This window comes from Bombina bombina, chromosome 4 (assembly GCF_027579735.1).
Source record: "Bombina bombina isolate aBomBom1 chromosome 4, aBomBom1.pri, whole genome shotgun sequence".
In the NCBI taxonomy this organism is placed as follows: Eukaryota; Metazoa; Chordata; class Amphibia; order Anura; family Bombinatoridae; genus Bombina; species Bombina bombina.
In genome coordinates, this window is record NC_069502.1 from 454875432 (window position 1) to 454896049 (window position 20618).

The window sequence follows — 20618 nt, forward strand, 5'->3', positions numbered from 1 at the left end:
TGAATGGCAAAACCTGAATTTTTAGCCGTTAGCTTGGTTAAATGAAAAACGGCTTCAGAAATAAATTAATTGGCTAACTTAAGAGCTTTAAGCCTGTCAAGGATATCATCCAACGGGGTTTCTACCTGTAGAACCTCCTCCAGAGACTCGAACCAGAAAGCCGCTGCAGCAGTTACTGGGGCAATGCATGCAAGAGGCTGGAGAATAAAACCTTGTTGTATAAAGATTTTCTTAAGGAAACCCTCTAATTTTTTATCCATAGGATCTAGGAAAGAATAACTGTCCTGGACAGGAATAGTTGTACGCTTAGCTAGGGTAGAGACTGCTCCCTCCCGAGTCCCGTGTAACGGCATCTATAGGAAACATCTTTTTAAAAGCAGGAGAGGGAGAGAACGGTACACCTGGTCTATCCCATTCCTTAGTAATAATTTCTTAAAACCTCTTAGGGATTGGAAAAATGTCAGTGTAATCAGGCACTGCAAAGTATTTGTCCATTTTACACAATTTCTCTGGGACTACAATGGTGTCACAGTCATCGCTAAAACCTCCCTGAGCCACACGCGGAGGTGTTCAAGCTTAAATTTAAACGCTGTCATTTCAGAGTCAGACTGAAGTAACGCCTTCCCTGAATCAGAAAAGTCACCCACAGATAGAAGCTCTCCTGCTTCAACTTCTGCACATTGTGAGGGTATATCAGACATAGCTACTAAAGCGTCAGAAAGCTCTGTATTTGTTCTAGCCCCAGAGCTGTCTCGCTTTCCTTGTAACCCTGGCAGTTTGGACAATACCTCTGTGAGGGTATGATTCATAACTGCCGCTATGTCTTATAAGGTAAACGCATTGGACGAGCTAGATGTACTTGGCGTCCCTTGAGCAGGAGTTATAGGTTCTGACATGTGGGGAGAGCTAGATGGCATAACCTCCCTTTTGTCAGTCTCAGAAACCTCAGGTGATAAATCTTTAAAAGCCATAATATGATCTTTATAACTTATAGAAAGGTCAGTGCATTTGGTACACATTCTAAGAGGGGGTTCCACAATGGCTTCTAAACATAATGAACAAGGAGTTTCCTCTATGTCAGACATGTTTAACAGACTAGTAATGAGACCAGCAAGCTTGGAAAACACTTTAATAAATGTGAAAAAAGCAATAATAAAAAACGGTACTGTGCCTTTAAGAGAAAAAACTACCACATAAACTGCAAAACAGTGATAAAAAGTAGTAAACTCTACGAAATTTTTACAGTGTGTATAAGGTTCTAAAGCAGCATTGCACCCACTTGCAAATGGATGATTAACCCCTTAGGCCCCAAACCGGATTAGAAAAACATTAAAACTGCTAACAAACAGTCAAACACACTGCCACAGCTGTGCTGTGGCTCCTACCTGCCCTTAAAAACAATTTTTGCAGGAACAAAACCCTCTAAAGAGGTCCTATAAGCCAGAGGACTCCTTCAGGGAAGCTGGATGTCTCAGACTGAAAATCAACTGCACATTTAGAGCTTGAAAAACATAATTTATGCTTACCTGATAAATTTATTTCTCTTGTAGAGTATCCAGTCCATGGATCATCCATTACTTGTGGGATATTCTCCTTCCCAACAGGAAGTTGCAAGAGGATCACCCACAGCAGAGCTGCTATATAGCTCCTCCCCTCACTGCCATATCCAGTCATTCGACCGAAACAAGCCGAGAAAGGAGAAACCATAGGGTGCAGTGGTGACTGTAGTTTAATTAAAATTTAGACCTGCCTTAAAAGGACAGGGCGGGCCATGGACTGGATACACTACAAGAGAAATAAATTTATCAGATAAGCATAAATTATGTTTTCTCTTGTTAAGTGTATCCAGTCCACGGATCATACATTACTTGTGGGATACCAATACCAAAGCTAAAGTACACGGATGATGGGAGGGACAAGGCAGGAACTTAAACGGAAGGAACCACTGCCTGTAGAACCTTTCTCCCAAAAACAGCCTCCGAAGAAGCAAAAGTATCAAATTTGTAAAATTTTGAAAAGGTGTGAAGCGAAGACCAAGTCGCAGCCTTGCAAATCTGTTCAACAGAGGCCTCATTTTTAAAGGCCCAGGTGGAAGCCACAGCTCTAGTAGAATGAGCTGTAATCCTTTCAGGGGGCTGCTGTCCAGCAGTCTCATAGGCTAAGCGTATTATGCTCCGAAGCCAAAAGGAGAGAGAGGTTGCCGAAGCTTTTTGACCTCTCCTCTGTACAGAGTAAACGACAAACAGGGCAGATGTTTGACGAAAATCTTTAGTAGCCTGTAAGTAAAACTTCAAGGCACGGACTACGTCCAGATTATGCAAAAGACGTTCCTTCTTTGAAGAAGGATTAGGACACAATGATGGAACAACAATCTCTTGATTGATATTCTTGTTAGAAACCACCTTAGGTAAAAACCCAGGTTTGGTCCGCAGAACTACCTTATCTGCATGAAAAATCAGATAAGGAGAATCACATTGTAAGGCAGATAACTCAGAGACTCTCCGAGCCGAGGAAATAGCCATCAAAAAAAGAACTTTCCAGGATAAAAGCTTAATATCAATGGAATGAAGGGGTTCAAACGGAACTCCTTGAAGAACTTTAAGAACCAAGTTTAAGCTCCACGGGGGAGCAACAGTTTTAAACACAGGCTTAATCCTAACCAAAGCCTGACAAAATGCCTGGACGTCTGGAACCTCTGCCAGACACTTGTGCAAAAGAATAGACAGAGCAGAAATCTGTCCCTTTAAGGAACTAGCTGATAATCCTTTGTCCAAACCCTCTTGGAGAAAGGACAATATCCTAGGAATCCTAACCTTACTCCATGAGTAATTCTTGGATTCACACCAATAAAGATATTTACGCCATATCTTGTGGTAGATTTTCCTGGTGACAGGCTTTCGTGCCTGTATTAAGGTATCAATGACTGACTCGGAGAAGCCACGCTTCGATAGAATCAAGCGTTCAATCTCCATGCAGTCAGTCTCAGAGAAATTAGATTCGGATGATTGAAAGGACCTTGTATTAGAAGGTCTTGTCTCAGAGGCAGAGTCCATGGTGGAAAGGATGACATGTCCACTAGGTCTGCATACCAGGTCCTGCGTGGCCACGCAGGCGCTATCAGAATCACTGATGCTCTCTCCTGTTTGATCTTGGCAATCAGTCGAGGGAGCAGAGGAAACAGTGGAAACACATAAGCCAGGTTGAAGAACCAAGGCGCTGCTAGAGCATCTATCAGCGTCGCTTCTGGGTCCCTGGACCTGAATCCGTAACAAGGAAGCTTGGCGTTCTGGCGAGACGCCATGAGATCCAACTCTGGTTTGCCCCAACGATGAATCAATTGAGCAAACACCTCCGGATATGGATCGCTGACAGGTGGCAAGAGTGAGTCTCTGACCAGCGAATTATCTTTGAGACTTTTAACATCGCTAGGGAACTCCTGGTTCCCCTTTGATGGTTGATGTAAGCCACAGTCATGATGTTGTCCGACTGAAATCTGATGAACCTCAGTGTTGCTAACTGAGGCCAAGCCAGAAGAGCATTGAATATTGCTCTTAACTCCAGAATATTTATTGGGAGGAGTTTCTCCTCCTGAGTCCACGATCCCTGAGCCTTCAGGGAGTTCCAGACTGCACCCCAACCTAGAAGGCTGCCATCTGTTGTTACAATCGTCCAATCTGGCCTGCGAAAGGACATACCCTTGGACAGATGGACCCGAGATAGCCACCAGAGAAGAGAATCTCTGGTCTCTTGATCCAGATTTAGTAGAGGGGACAAATCTGAGTAATCCCAATTCCACTGACTTAGCATGCATAATTGCAGCGGTCTGAGATGCAGGCGCGCAAATGGCACTATGTCCATTGCCGCTACCATTAAGCCGATTACTTCCATGCACTGAGCCACTGACGGGCGTGGAATGGAATGAAGAACACGGCAAGCATTTAGAAGTTTTGATAACCTGGCCTCCGTCAGGTAAATTTTCATCTCTACAGAATCTATAAAAGAGTCCCTAGGAAGGAGACTCTTGTGAGTGGGGATAGAGAACTCTTTTCCTCGTTCGCTTTCCACCCATGCGATCTCAGAAATGCCAGAACTATCTCTGTATGAGACTTGGCAATTTGAAAGCTTGACGCCTGTATCAGGATGTCGTCTCGATAAGGAGCCACCGCTATGCCTCGCGGTCTTAGAACCGCCAGAAGTGAACCCAGAACCTTTGTAAAAATTCTCGGGGCTGTAGCCAACCCGAAGGGAAGAGCTACAAATTGGTAATGCCTGTCTAGAAAGGCAAACCTTAGGAACCGATGATGATCTTTGTGAATCGGTATATGAAGGTAGGCATCCTTTAAGTCCACTGTGGTCATGTACTGACCCTCTTGGATCATGGGTAGGATGGTCCGAATAGTTTCCATTTTGAATGATGGAACTCTGAGGAATTTGTTTAAGATCTTTAGATCCAAAATTGGTCTGAAGGTTCCCTCTTTCTTGGGAACCACAAACAGATTTGAATAAAAACCCTGTCCTTGTTCCGTCCGCGGAACTGGATGGATAACTCCCATTACTAGGAGGTCTTGCACACAGCTTAGGAATGCCTCTTTCTTTATCTGGTTTGCTGATAACCTTGAAAGATGAAATCTCCCTTGTGGAGGAGAAGCTTTGAAGTCCAGAAGATATCCCTGAGATATGATCTCCAACGCCCAGGGATCCTGGACATCTCTTGCCCACGCCTGGGTGAAGAGAGAAAGTCTGCCCCCTACTAGATCCGTTTCCGGATAGGGGGCCGTTCCTTCATGCTGTCTTGGGGGCAGCAGCAGGCTTTCTGGCCTGCTTGCCCTTGTTCCAGGACTGGTTAGGTTTCCAGGCCTGCCTGGAATGAGCAACAGTTCCCTCTTGTTTTGAAGCGGAGGAAGTTGATGCTGCTCCTGCCTTGAAATTTCAAAAGGCACGAAAATTAGACTGTTTGGCCTTTGATTTGGCCCGGTCCTGAGGAAGGGTATGACCCTTACCTCCAGTAATGTCAGCAATAATTTCCTTCAAGCCAGGCCCGAATAAGGTCTGCCCCTTGAAAGGAATGTTGAGTAACTTAGACTTTGAAGTCACGTCAGCTGACCAGGATTTAAGCAATAGCGCCCTACGCGCCTGGATGGCGAATCCGGAATTCTTAGCCGTTAGTTTAGTCAAGTGAACAATGGCATCAGAAACAAATGAGTTAGCTAGCTTAAGTGTTCTAAGCTTGTCAATAATTTCAGTCAATGGAGCTGTATGGATGGCCTCTTCCAGGGCCTCAAACCAGAATGCCGCCGCAGCAGTGACAGGCGCAATGCATGCAAGGGGCTGTAAAATAAAACCTTGTTGAATAAACATTTTCTTAAGGTAACCCTCCAATTGTTTATCCATTGGATCTGAAAAAGCACAACTGTCCTCAACCGGGATAGTGGTACGCTTTGCTAAAGTAGAAACTGCTCCCTCCACCTTAGGGACCGTCTGCCATAAGTCCCGTGTAGTGGCGTCTATTGGAAACATTTTTCTAAATATAGGAGGTGGGGAAAAGGGCACACCCGGTCGGTCTATCCCACTCCTTGCTAATAATTTCTGTAAGCCTTTTAGGTATAGGAAAAACATCAGTACACACAGGCACCGCATAGTATTTATCCAGCCTACACAATTTCTCTGGTACTGCAACTGTGTTACAGTCATTCAGAGCAGCTAATACCTCCCCAAGCAATACACGGAGGTTCTCAAGCTTAAATTTAAAATTAGAAATCTCTGAATCAGGTTTCCCCGAATCAGAGATGTCACCCACAGACTGAAGCTCTCCGTCCTCATGTTCTGCATATTGTGACGCAGTATCAAACATGGCTCTTACAGCATTTGCGCGCTCTGTATCTCTTCTAACCCCAGAGGTATCACGCTTGCCTCTTAATTCAAGCAATCTGGATAATACCTCTGACAGGGTATTATTCATGATTGCAGCCATGTCCTGCAAAGTAATCGCTATGGGCGTTGATGTAATTGGCGCCATACTAGCGTGCGTCCCCTGAGCGGGAGGCAAAAGGTATGACACGTGGGGGGAGTTAGTCGGCATAACTTCCCCCTCGACAGAACCCTCTGGTGACAATTCTTTTATAGATAAAGACTGATCTTTACTGTTTAAGGTGAAATCAATACATTTAGTACACATTCTCCTATGGGGCTCCACCATGGCTTTCAAACATAATGAACAAGTAGTTTCCTCTGTGTCAGACATGTTTAAACAGACTAGCAATGAGACTAGCAAGCTTGGAAAACACTTTAAACAAGTTTACAAGCAATATAAAAAACGTTACTGCGCCTTTAAGAAACACAACTTTTGTCGAAATTTGAAATAACAGTGAAAAAAGGCAGTTACACTAACGAAATTTTTACAGTGTATGTAATAAGTTAGCAGAGCATTGCACCCACTTGCAAATGGATGATTAACCCCTTAATACCAAAAACGGAATAATAAATGACAAAAACGTTTTTCAAACAGTCACAACAACTGCCACAGCTCTACTGTGGCATTTTACCTCCCTCAAATACGACTTTGAAGCCCTTTGAGCCCTCCAGAGATGTCCTGGATCATGCAGGAAGAAGCTGGATGTCTGTGTCTGTAATTTTTGCTGCGCAAAAAAGCGCTAAAATAGGCCCCTCCCACTCATATTACAACAGTGGAGAGCCTCAGGAAACTGTTTCTAGGCAAAATTCAAGCCAGCCATGTGGAAAAAAACTAGGCCCCAATAAGTTTTATCACCAATCTCCTCTCACGACCTCCATCTTTGTTGAGAGTTGCAAGAGAATGACTGGATATGGCAGTGAGGGGAGGAGCTATATAGCAGCTCTGCTGTGGGTGATCCTCTTGCAACTTCCTGTTGGGAAGGAGAATATCCCACAAGTAATGGATGATCCGTGGACTGGATACACTTAACAAGAGAAATTGGCCCCTCCCTACCATGCACTCAAAGTCAGAGGACCTTAAAAAAGTACTCCTAGGAGTAATCTAACAAGCCATGTGGAAAACTAGGCCCCAAATAAATATTTATCACCCTCAGAGAAAAAATGTTTTTATTTTTATAAATCATGCAAACGTTTTTACACTAAGTAATATAAGTATTAACATGAATATTACCCTTATTTGCAAGCATGATCCCAGTTGTTGTTAAATCACTGTATCAGGCTTACATTAAATATACCAGGCACTGTCAGCATTTTCTAGACCTTATCTCTCTAGAAAAAAATATACTGAACATACCTCAAAGCAGGCAATCTGCAGACCGTCCCCCCAACTGAAGTTTTCTTTCCATACTCTTCAGTTATGTGTGAGAACAGCAATTGACCTTAGTTACAAACTGCTAAGATCATCAAAACCTCCAGGCAGAATTCTTCTTCCAATTTCTGCCTGAGAGTAAAAACAGTACAACGCCGGTACCGTTTAAAAAAACAGAATTTATGCTTACCTGATAAATTACTTTCTCTTGTGATGTATCGAGTCCACGGATTCATCCTTTACTTGTGGGATATTCTCCTTCCCAGCAGGAAGTGGCAAAGAGAGCACACAGCAGAGCTGTCCATATAGCTCCCCCTCCCAGTCATTCGACCGAAGGTTAGGAAGAAAAAGGAGAAACCATAGGGTGCAGTGGTGACTGTAGTTTAAACAAAAAAGCTACCTGACTTAATAGCCAGGGCGGGCCGTGGACTTGATACATCACAAGAGAAAGTAATTTATCAGGTAAGCATAAATTCTGTTTTCTCTTGTAAGATGTATCGAGTCCACGGATTCATCCTTTACTTGTGGGATACCAATACCAAAGCTTTAGGACACAGATGAAGGGAGGGAACAAGACAGGTACCTTAAACAGAAGGCACCACTGCTTGTAAAACCTTTCTCCCAAAAATAGCCTCCGAAGAAGCAAAAGTATTGAATTTGTAAAATTTGGAAAAAGTATGCAGCGAAGACCAAGTCGCTGCCTTACAAATCTGTTCAAAAGAAGCCTCATTTTTAAAAGCCCATGTGGAAGCCACTGCTCTGGTAGAATGAGCAGTAATTGTTTCAGGAGGCTGCTGGCCAGCAGTCTCATAGGCCAAACGGATGATGCTTTTCAGCCACCTTCTGACCTCTCCTCTTACCAGAATAGATAACAAACAATGAAGGTGTTTGTCTGAAATCCTTAGTTGCTTGTAAATAGAATTTTAAAGCACGAACCACATCAAGATTGTGTAACAGACGTCCCTTCTTCGAAGAAGGATTAGGACACAGAGAAGGAACAACCATTTCCTGGTTAATATTCTTATTAGACACAACCTTAGGAAGAAAACCAGGTTTGGTACGCAAAACTACCTTATCTGCATGGAAAACCAGGTAAGGTGAATCACACTGTAAAGCAGATAACTCTGAAACTCTTCGAGCAGAAGAGATAGCTACCAAAAACAAAACTTTCCAAGATAAAAGCTTAATATCTATGGAATGTAAAGGTTCAAACGGAACCCCTTGCAGAACTGAAAGAACTAAATTCAGACTCCATGGCGGAGCCACAGGTCTATAAACAGGCTTGATTCTGACTAAAGCCTGACTAAACGCTTGAACATCTGGTACCTCTGCCAGACGTTTGTGTAAAAGAATAGACAAAGCAGATATCTGTCCTTTTAAGGAACTAGCTGATAATCCTTTCTCCAATCCTTCTTGGAGAAAGGACAATATCCTGGGAATCCTAATCTTACTTCATGAGTAACCCTTGGATTCACACCAAAAAAGATATTTTCGCCAAATCTTATGGTTGATTTTCCTGGTGACAGGCTTTCTAGCCTGAATCAGGGTATCAATAACCGACTCAGAGAAACCACGCTTTGATAGAATTAGGCGTTCAATCTCCAAGCAGTCAGACGCAGAGAAATTAGATTTGGATGCTTGAAAGGACCTTGTATTAGAAGGTCCTGCCTCATTGGTAGTGTCCATGGTGGGACAGGTGACATTTCCACTAGGTCTGCATACCAGGTCCTGCGTGGCCACGCAGGTGCTATCAGAATCACCGAAGCCCTCTCCTGCTTGATACTGGCAATCAGACGAGGGAGGAGAGGAAACGGTGGAAAAACATAGGTCAGATTGAATGACCAAGGTGCTGCTAGAGCATCTATCAGCACCGCCTGGGGATCCCGGGACCTGGACCCGTAAAAAGGAAGTTTGGTGTTCTGACGGGACGCCATCAGATCCAATTCTGGAGTGCCCCATAGCTGAGTCAGCAGGGCAAATACCTCCGGGTGGAGTTCCCACTCCCCCGGGTGAAAAGTCTGACGGGCTTAGAAAATCCGCCTCCCAGTTGTCTACTCCTGGGATGTGAATTGCTGAGAGATGGCAGGAGTGATCCTCTGCCCACCTGATTATTTTGGTTACTTCCATCATTGCTAGGGAACTCCTTGTTCCTCCCTGATGATTGACGTAAGCTACAGTCGTGATATTGTCCGACTGAAATCTGATGAATTTGGCGACGGCTAGCTGAAGCCATGCCTGAAGGGCATTTAATATCGCCCTCAGTTCCAGAATGTTTATCGGGAGAAGAGCCTCTTCCCGAGACCATAAGCCCTGAGCTTTCAGGGAGTCCCAGACTGCACCCCAGCCCAACAGACTGGCGTCGGTCGTTACGATGATCCACTCTGGTCTGCGGAAACACATTCCCTGAGACAGGTGATCCTGAGACAACCACCAGAGAAGAGAATCTCTGGTCCAGCTGTATTTGAGGAGACAAATCTGCATAATCCCCATTCCACTGTTTGAGCATGCATAGTTGCAGTGGTCTGAGGTGTATCCGTGCAAAAGGGACTATGTCCATTGCCGCTACCATTAAGCCGATTGTCTCCATGCACTGAGCTACAGATGGCCGAGGAATGGAATGAAGGGCTCGGCAAGTGGTTAAGAGTTTTGACTTTCTGACCTCCGTCAGAAATATTTTCATTTCTACTGAGTCTATCAGAGTTCCTAGGAAGGAAACTTGTGAGGGGGGAGAGAGAACTCTTTTTGATGTTCACCTTCAACCGTGAGACCTCAGAAAGGCCAATACAATTTCCGTGTGAGACTTGGCTCTTTGGAAAGTCGACGCCTCAATTAAGATGTCGTCTAGATAAGGCGCCACTGCTATGCCCCGCGGTCTTAGAACCGGCAGGAGGGACCCTAGCACCTTTGTGAAAATTCTGGGAGCAGAGGCCAACCCGAAAGGAAGAGCCACAAACTGGTAATGCTTGTCCAGAAAGGCGAACCTGAGAAACTGGTGATGATCTTTGTGGATAGGAATGTGCAGATACGCATCCTTTAAATCCACGGTGGTCATATATTGACCCTCCTGGATCATTGGTAAGATTGTCCGAATGGTCTCCATCTTGAATGATGGGACTCTGAGGAATTTGTTTAGAATTTTTAGATCCAGGATTGGTCTGAAAGTTCCTTCTTTCTTGGGAACCACAAACAGGTTTGAGTAAAAACCCAGCCCTTGTTCCGCCATTGGAAGTGGGTGGATCACTCCCATTGTATGTAGGTCTTCTACACAGCGTAAGAACGCCTCTTTCTTTGTCTGGTCTGAAGACAGACGAGAAATGTGGAACCTTCCCCTTGGAGGGGAGACCTTGAATTCTAGAAGATATCCCTGGGATACAATCTCTAAGGCCCAGGGATCGAGTACATCTCTTGCCCAGGCCCGAGCGAAGAGAGAAAGTCTGCCCCCTACTAGATCCGGTCCCGGATCGGGGGCTACCCCTTCATGCTGTCTTGGAGGCAGCTGCAGGCTTATTGGCCTGTTTACCCTTGTTCCAGCCCTGGTAAGGTTTCTAGGCTGCCCTGGGTTGGGAAGCATTACCCTCTTGCTTTGAAGCAGGGGAGGATGAAGCGAGACCGCTCCTGAAATTCCGAAAGGAACGAAAATTATTTTGTTTGTTCTTTAACTTGAAGGACGTGTCCTGAGGGAGAGCATGGCCTTTTCCCCCAGTGATTTCTAAAATAATAAGGCCAGCCCGAACACGAGCTAGGATAGGTACATCGAGCCATATCCCACTTTCTAGGGACAGACTCCATATGTGTAATTCCTATCCAAGGATCCAGTAACCGCTCCAGCCTCAATCACCTGGCTTAAGGGCTACACAGACACAAGGAGAAAATCCACAATTGGATCAGGAAATACCTGAAGAACCAGGATTTTAACCAAAAAAAAAGAAAACAAGGGAGAACATACGGAACTACTTCACCAAAGGACTGGCCGGTCACAACTTTAACGGAGGAGATCCAGAATATGGACAATATAAAAAGGTTTTTATAACAAGAGACAATCTGCTTATACACGCATATATGACAGATAAATCCACTTACTACCATTTACCGCTGTGACAAACCACCGTAGACCTGGAATATCAATGTCTAAGTAAAAATACGTGGTATTCACACTCATCTAGCTAATATATTGTAAAACTAGATCTGCACTGAAAAATTGTAATTGTAACAAACAAAATATACGATACATGTATGTCAAGGAATAGAAACTTTTTGTTTTTTATCAGATGTTGCCAATCAGAGCTGCTTTCATAAAACCACGGTTATAGTCCAAAACCAGCAGTAATACTGATAGAATATAACAAGTATAAATTTCAAATAAAAAACTGTTTTAATGTGGTTTTAAATCTAGATGCCGGCATCTATGTGTTAGATTTTATTGTTAACTATTATACGATAAGAACCTTATCTGTATAGGAATAAAATACATATATCTTAAAGCACTTGCTCCTCTCTCTTCTTTTACATCATATTTTATAATAATATCTATAAGATACTTATATATAAAAAACATAGGACATAAGACTATTTTAAAAATATAGAAATTACTCTATCATCCAGGTTATATGATCAAAACAAACCGGGGATCCTTATATATCAAAATAGTAATCCCATAATTGAACAACCCAAAACAGGGACACCTTCATATTCAGATAAAAATAGATCCAAACTAATATATATTTATTTCACTTTATAAGACTCGCAGCTGCGTAGCGCTATCCCAATCACTTTTTCTTCTCTTCTAAATTTCGGTGATAGTGTTTTTGAGGTTACATCACCATTTGGGATTAGCTAAGAGTCTGAGTGTAGAATCTTTGTATTAACTTTAACCCTCTATATCGGATACGGCTACTAAAGCGTCAGAATGCTCATTATCTGTTCTTAAAACAGAGCTATCACGCTTTGCAGGTAACACAGGCAGTTTAGATAAGAACACTGAGAGGGTATTATTCATAGCTGCCGCCAAATCTTGCAAGGTAAAAGAGTTAGACGCACTAGAGGTGCTAGGCGTCGTTTGAGCGGGCGTAACTGGTTGTGACACTTGGGGAGAGGTTGACGGGCTAACCTCTTCTGTCTGAGAATCATCTTGGGCCACATTTTTAAGTGTAACAATATGATCTTTAAAGTGCATAGACATATCAGTACAAGTGGGACACATTCTGAGAGGGGGTTCCACCATGGCTTCTAAACACATTGAACAAGGATTTTCCTTGGTGTCAGACATGCTTAAACAGACTAGTAGTAAAACAAGCAGGCTTGGAAATCACTTTAATCAAGTAAAAACACACTTTGAAAAAAACGTTACTGTGCCTTTAAGAGATAAAAAAAGGCACACAATTTTGCAAAACAGTGAAAAATGCAGCAAACTTTTCGAAATTTTTACAGTATGCACCTAAAGCATTAGTAAGATTGCACCACTAGCAATAAAAACGATTAACCCCTTAATGCCCAAACCGGATCGACAGTAAGCCAAAAAAACGGTTAAAAAACATTCAGCACCTTGCCACAGCTCTGCTGTGGCCCTACCTTCCCTTAGGAAACAGATTTGTGGGGAAAAAGCTTCTTATAGGCTCTCAAACTGCAGCAGGACCCTCCATGTGAAACAGCCTGAACTTCTAGTCAAATATAACTGCGCAACAGAGGCGCGAAATTAGGCCCCTCCCACCTCACTACGGTGCTTATGAGGCCTAAAGAAACACTCCAAAGTGTTTTAATATTAGCCATGTGGGTAACAACCCCTGAAAGAAACCCAAAGGAACCTTCAAAGTGTCTCAAAAAACGATATTTTCAATAAAAAAACATTTGCCTTGAAAATAGTGTCAACCAGCATAAACTAGCCCTGTTAGGTAAGCTTGAAATTCCATACTTAGTCTCTGAATACAGCTTACCCTTCCCTCATGGGGATATTATCAGTCTTCTCTAGCATTATCACAGTCTTGTCTAGAAGAAAAAAGACTGAACATACCTTATTGCAGCCTAACCTGCAAACCGTTCCCCCCAACTGAAGTTTTCTTGTACTCCTCAGTCCTGTGTGGGAACAGCACAGCAGTGGATTTTAGTTACAACATGCTAAAATCATCTTCCTCCCTGCAGAAATCTTCATCTCCTTTCTGCTAGAGAGTAAATAGTACACACCGGTACCATTTAAAATAACAAAATCTTCCATGTTGTAAATAAAAACTACAATTTTTCTACCACATTCACTTTAACCTTCCGATTGCTTAGAGCCGGCAAAGAGAATGACTGGGGGGGGGGGGGGGGTGGAGCTGGAGGGGGATCTATATGGACAGCTCTGCTGTGTGCTCTCTTTGCCACTTCCTGTTGGGAAGGAGAATATCCCACAAGTAAAGGATGAATCCGTGGACTTGATACATCTTACAAGAGAAATAAACATTTGATTGAAGGTAAAAACTACACTAAGTCACCACATCTCTCTTGATACTTCCTTTCTTGTCGAGAGCTGCAAGAGAATGACTGGGGGTGGCAGTTAGGGGAGGAGCTATATAGACAGCTCTGCTGTGGGTGTCCTCTTGCAGCTTCCTGTTGGGAAGGAGAATATCCCACAAGTAATGGATGAACCCGTGGACTGGATACACCTTTACAAGAGAAATATTTGTTCAGCTTACTGGATTTCTTAGGATTAACTACGACCGTGGTGTTGCAGTTGTTCAATGTAGCTAAAACATCCTTGAGTAACAGACGGAGGTGTTCTAGCTTAAACCTGAAAGACACAACTTTAGTTTCAGCAAGAGGAATTACACTGTCAGAATCTGAAATTTCACCTTCAGATGCTACTAAGGAATCCTCCTCCTCAGGTTTCTGAGAGGAGGCATTCGAAATAGCAACAACTGCGTCAGAAATCTCGCTTACTGCATATCTGTTTTTCCTCTTACGCTTTCCCTGTAACATGGGAAAAGCAGACAACGCATCAGGAACTGTAGAAAACATGAGAGAAGTGATGTCTTGCAACTTAATTCCAGAAGGAGTTAAAGAGGAAGCGCAGGGCACTGCTTGTGCGGGCGGCAAACTTTGGGACGCTTGAGGAGAGAGCTGCGGAATAAATCGAACATTGTCAATAGACTCCTGGGCAACATCCCCTTTGGAACATGTTGGCTCAGAAAAAAAAAGTCTATCCATATAAACTCTCTAGTTCTCTCAATACAAGAGGAACAAAAAGGGATTGGTGGTTCCACATTAGCATCAAAACACAAGGAGCAGGTGACAATTTGCAAGGCCTCTTGGCCCATTCTGACTCACAATGGATCAAATTAGCAATAATAAGTTCTATTTCTAACAAAAACAAAAATTGACAAAAAACTTTACTGTCTAAACTGCAGAATGCGGTATACAGTTAAATAAATTGAAAATAAGGACACCTCTACACCTCAGCTCTATGTTGAGGTGCCTACCTGTCCTTCAACACTGTAGATTAATCCCGTTGTGTCTAAACGATCTGGACTCCAGCAAGAGACGATCCTAGTCGAGTTCCGCTCTAAGAATCGCTTGCTTCACTGAACCCATGCGCTTCTAGTCAGTCTGAAACTCAGTCACCTCAGCTCCCAATGTGAGAAAAATGGCACGTAATGCTGAGATTACCGCTTCACTTGACTCTGCCCCTCGTGGGCGTATCTAAATAACAATCTCCCAGTCTGTATTTTTTAAGTTTAACCGCCGGGAGAAGTGGAACTGCCATAGTTTAGTATGCCCTCATTAATAAGTAGCTAACTAACCCCAGTGCCTGCGTATGCTGTCAAAAGTCCTCTCCAGTAAAGAGAGTTAAAATGTCCCTTGTGAAATAAAGTGCTTGGTATTAAAAATTGCCCCTTTCTTTCCTTGTATATGACTTGTCTACCCAGAGATAATTAAAGTCAGCACTTATCTCACAAATCTGCCCGACAGCAAGGGAGCTCACCAGGTTTGAGAGGTCCTCTCCCTCACATAGACCTGTGGAAACAAAAAGGACCGAGTATTTCCCCTCAGACTTTCATAATCAGGGCAGCATAACATCTATGGGAGGCGCAGTGAGAATTATGTCCCACAAGTTCCCATTGCTCTAAAGCCACCACTGCTCTACTGAAGAGTCTGATATGGACTACGGCTACACCCTAGGACAAAGCAGCACACTCTGGCACCACTTTAAAAATAATAAACTCTTGATTGAAGAATCTTAAATAACACCTAACTTTACCACTTCCTAGCACCAACGTAGGCAAAGACAATGATTGGGGTGGGAGTGAAGGGAGGTGACATTTAACAGCTTTGCGGTGGTGCTCTTTGCCGCCTCCTGCAGGGCAGGAGTGATATTCCCGATAGTAATTAGATGATCCGTGGACTCATCGTGTCAGCAAAAATAAATAAAAAAATAAAGCAAAATGTTGAGGTTCCAAATAATATCTCATATCATATCTCAGATTGCTTTGTAAAAACTTCTTACATGTACAAGACTGTATTTACACTTTCTTACTTTGTAATTTGTATGCAATATTTTTTTTTTTATTTCCCATGCATGCTGATCAACCTCAAAAAACAATTGCAATAAAAATAAAATGATAAAATATACATACATACACTTCCATTATCTATCTTGTCCCCTTTTCCTGTAATTCCATTCTGAAATCGTGAGCATTTCAGTTCCTGTTGGAAATGGAAGTGCAGAACATATTCCACACAGCCATTGGCTGCACACTATTTATAAACGTCCCTAATTGGCCACAGCAGAGAAAGTAACCTAAGTTAAACATGGCAGCTCCCATCGTTTTATAGACATTAAAACTTTACACTTATTTTGTCACTATTTAAATTAAAGAAATTTTAAAAAATAAATCTACATTTTATTCTCAGACTAATCTTTCTTTGAATGCATCATTCTATTTAGCATTTAATGTCCTTTTAATTGAGCATTTTGATTCTATGGTTTCAGGTTTCCAAAAACGTTGGTTTTTAGGAATTCAAGATTTAACAAGGTCCTGAATATTCAGGGCCTCAAATGAGAAAAAAAAAAACCCATTAATAATCCCCAGCCCCTCCTCACCACTTCCATCTTTTCCTCCTCTTTCTTTTCTTTTTCCTTTTCCTTCTTCTTAGCCTTGGCTGTGATGGACAGAACAGCTGTTGATACCTATAGAGTAGAAACCATACATTAAAATAATTAGTAATATATCACCATTTGGAGAACCCACGTGTCCTCAAAAATGAACACAACATAGCAGACAAGCCATTTCACCTACCTTCTCTTTCTCTTTTTCCTTAGGCACCTCAAGCGGCGCAGGATAAGCAAACGTTGAGGGCTTGCAGTTGGATCGATACTGAACCTTTGGCATCTGCAAGTGAAACAGAGAATAATACTGAATACTCTAAAAATGCAATGTCTGTGCACCGTTACATTAAGGCTAAAATAAAATGCTTTAATTACAATAAAGAATAATAGTCAAAAGCAACAGATGCTTCTCAGAAATAATTATTTTCATTAGGAGTTTTATTGTATTTGTTTCACTTTGTGAGCCAGTGAGTACATTTTAGATAAAGGCAACTGTTTAACTAGCTATATGACATTTTGCCTATAAAAGTTCCAATAACACAACATGGTAGAATGAAATACCACTATTGTATGGATCCAAATGTGCAAATATATGGTCATTAGGAGCGTTGTATTAAAAGGACATTAAAGTTTTGTGAGCATTTTAAGAAAAAACAGAATTTATGTTTACCTGATAAATTACTTTCTCCAACGGTGTGTCCGGTCCACGGCGTCATCCTTACTTGTGGGATATTCTCTTCCCCAACAGGAAATGGCAAAGAGCCCAGCAAAGCTGGTCACATGATCCCTCCTAGGCTCCGCCTACCCCAGTCATTCGACCGACGTTAAGGAGGAATATTTGCATAGGAGAAACCATATGGTACCGTGGTGACTGTAGTTAAAGAAAATAAATTATCAGACCTGATTAAAAAAAAAACCAGGGCGGGCCGTGGACCGGACACACCGTTGGAGAAAGTAATTTATAAGGTAAACATAAATTCTGTTTTCTCCAACATAGGTGTGTCCGGTCCACGGCGTCATCCTTACTTGTGGGAACCAATACCAAAGCTTTAGGACACGGATGAAGGGAGGGAGCAAATCAGGTCACCTAAATGGAAGGCACCACGGTTTGCAAAACCTTTCTCCCAAAAATAGCCTCAGAAGAAGCAAAAGTATCAAACTTGTAAAATTTGGTAAAAGTGTGCAGTGAAGACCAAGTCGCTGCCCTACATATCTGATCAACAGAAGCCTCGTTCTTGAAGGCCCATGTGGAAGCCACAGCCCTAGTGGAATGAGCTGTGATTCTTTCGGGAGGCTGCCGTCCGGCAGTCTCGTAAGCCAATCTGATGATGCTTTTAATCCAAAAAGAGAGAGAGGTAGAAGTTGCTTTTTGACCTCTCCTTTTACCGGAATAAACAACAAACAAGGAAGATGTTTGTCTAAAATCCTTTGTAGCATCTAAATAGAATTTTAGAGCGCGAACAACATCCAAATTGTGCAACAAACGTTCCTTCTTTGAAACTGGTTTCGGACACAGAGAAGGTACGATAATCTCCTGGTTAATGTTTTTGTTAGAAACAACTTTTGGAAGAAAACCAGGTTTAGTACGTAAAACCACCTTATCTGCATGGAACACCAGATAAGGAGGAGAACACTGCAGAGCAGATAATTCTGAAACTCTTCTAGCAGAAGAAATTGCAACTAAAAACAAAACTTTCCAAGATAATAACTTAATATCAACGGAATGTAAGGGTTCAAACGGAACCCCCTGAAGAACTGAAAGAACTAAATTGAGACTCCAAGGAGGAGTCAAAGGTTTGTAAACAGGCTTAATTCTAACCAGAGCCTGAACAAAGGCTTGAACATCTGGCACAGCTGCCAGTTTTTTGTGAAGTAACACAGACAAGGCAGAAATCTGTCCCTTCAGGGAACTTGCAGATAATCCTTTTTCCAATCCTTCTTGAAGGAAGGATAGAATCTTAGGAATCTTAACCTTGTCCCAAGGGAATCCTTTAGATTCACACCAACAGATATATTTTTTCCAAATTTTGTGGTAAATCTTTCTAGTTACAGGCTTTCTGGCCTGAACAAGAGTATCGATAACAGAATCTGAGAACCCTCGCTTCGATAAGATCAAGCGTTCAATCTCCAAGCAGTCAGCTGGAGTGAAACCAGGTTCGGATGTTCGAACGGACCCTGAACAAGAAGGTCTCGTCTCAAAGGTAGCTTCCAAGGTGGAGCCGATGACATATTCACCAGATCTGCATACCAAGTCCTGCGTGGCCACGCAGGAGCTATCAAGATCACCGACGCCCTCTCCTGATTGATCCTGGCTACCAGCCTGGGGATGAGAGGAAACGGCGGGAACACATAAGCTAGTTTGAAGGTCCAAGGTGCTACTAGTGCATCCACTAGAGCCGCCTTGGGATCCCTGGATCTGGACCCGTAGCAAGGAACTTTGAAGTTCTGACGAGAGGCCATCAGATCCATGTCTGGAATGCCCCACAGCTGAGTGACTTGGGCAAAGATTTCCGGATGGAGTTCCCACTCCCCCGGATGCAATGTCTGACGACTCAGAAAATCCGCTTCCCAATTTTCCACTCCTGGGATGTGGATAGCGGACAGGTGGCAGGAGTGAGACTCCGCCCATAGAATGATTTTGGTCACTTCTTCCATCGCTAGGGAACTCCTTGTTCCCCCCTGATGGTTGATGTACGCAACAGTTGTCATGTTGTCTGATTGAAACCGTATGAACTTGGCCCTCGCTAGCTGAGGCCAAGCCTTGAGAGCATTGAATATCGCTCTCAGTTCCAGAATATTTATCGGTAGAAGAGATTCTTCCCGAGACCAAAGACCCTGAGCTTTCAGGGATCCCCAGACCGCGCCCCAGCCCATCAGACTGGCGTCGGTCGTGACAATGACCCACTCTGGTCTGCGGAATGTCATCCCTTGTGACAGGTTGTCCAGGGACAGCCACCAACGGAATGAGTCTCTGGTCCTCTGATTTACTTGTATCTTCGGAGACAAGTCTGTATAATCCCCATTCCACTGACTGAGCATGCACAGTTGTAATGGTCTTAGATGAATGCGCGCAAAAGGAACTATGTCCATTGCCGCTACCATCAACCCGATCACTTCCATGCACTGAGCTATGGAAGGAAGAGGAACGGAATGAAGTATCCGACAAGAGTCTAGAAGCTTTGTTTTTCTGGCCTCTGTCAGAAATATCCTCATTTCTAAGGAGTCTATTATTGTTCCCAAGAAGGGAACCCTTGTTGACGGAGATAGAGAACTCTTTTCCACGTTCACTTTCCATCCGTGAGATCTGAGAAAGGCCAGGACTATGTCCGTGTGAGCCTTTGCTTGAGGAAGGGACGACGCTTGAATCAGAATGTCGTCCAAGTAAGGTACTACAGCAATGCCCCTTGGTCTTAGCACAGCTAGAAGGGACCCTAGTACCTTTGTGAAAATCCTTGGAGCAGTGGCTAATCCGAAAGGAAGCGCCACGAACTGGTAATGCTTGTCCAGGAATGCGAACCTTAGGAACCGATGATGTTCCTTGTGGATAGGAATATGTAGATACGCATCCTTTAAATCCACCGTGGTCATGAATTGACCTTCCTGGATGGAAGGAAGAATAGTTCGAATGGTTTCCATCTTGAACGATGGAACCTTGAGAAACTTGTTTAAGATCTTGAGATCTAAGATTGGTCTGAACGTTCCCTCTTTTTTGGGAACTATGAACAGATTGGAGTAGAACCCCATCCCTTGTTCTCTTAATGGAACAGGATGAATCACTCCCATTTTTAACAGGTCTTCTACACAATGTAAGAATGCCTGTCTTTTTATGTGGTCTGAAGACAACTGAGACCTGTGGAACCTCCCCCTTGGGGGAAGCCCCTTGAATTCCAGAAGATAACCTTGGGAGACTATTTCTAGCGCCCAAGGATCCAGAACATCTCTTGCCCAAGCCTGAGCGAAGAGAGAGAGTCTGCCCCCCACCAGATCCGGTCCCGGATCGGGGGCCAACATTTCATGCTGTCTTGGTAGCAGTGGCAGGTTTCTTGGCCTGCTTTCCCTTGTTCCAGCCTTGCATTGGTCTCCAAGCTGGCTTGGCTTGAGAAGTATTACCCTCTTGCTTAGAGGACGTAGCACTTTGGGCTGGTCCGTTTCTACGAAAGGGACGAAAATTAGGTTTATTTTTTGCCTTGAAAGGCCGATCCTGAGGAAGGGCGTGGCCCTTACCCCCAGTGATATCAGAGATAATCTCTTTCAAGTCAG

General features: G+C 43.2%; 1 protein-coding gene across 1 annotated transcript in view; it reads right to left on the reverse strand.

The window, feature by feature from the left end:
- PSMD1 (proteasome 26S subunit, non-ATPase 1) overlaps window positions 1–20618 on the reverse strand; it is a 318662-nt gene that overhangs the window by 60053 nt on the left and 237991 nt on the right. The window contains exons 21-22 of the mRNA XM_053710308.1: window positions 16549–16641; window positions 16353–16439 (exon numbers count right to left, since the gene is read on the reverse strand). Coding sequence (XP_053566283.1) covers window positions 16353–16439; window positions 16549–16641 — 180 coding nt within the window. The remainder of the gene's footprint in view (window positions 1–16352; window positions 16440–16548; window positions 16642–20618) is intronic.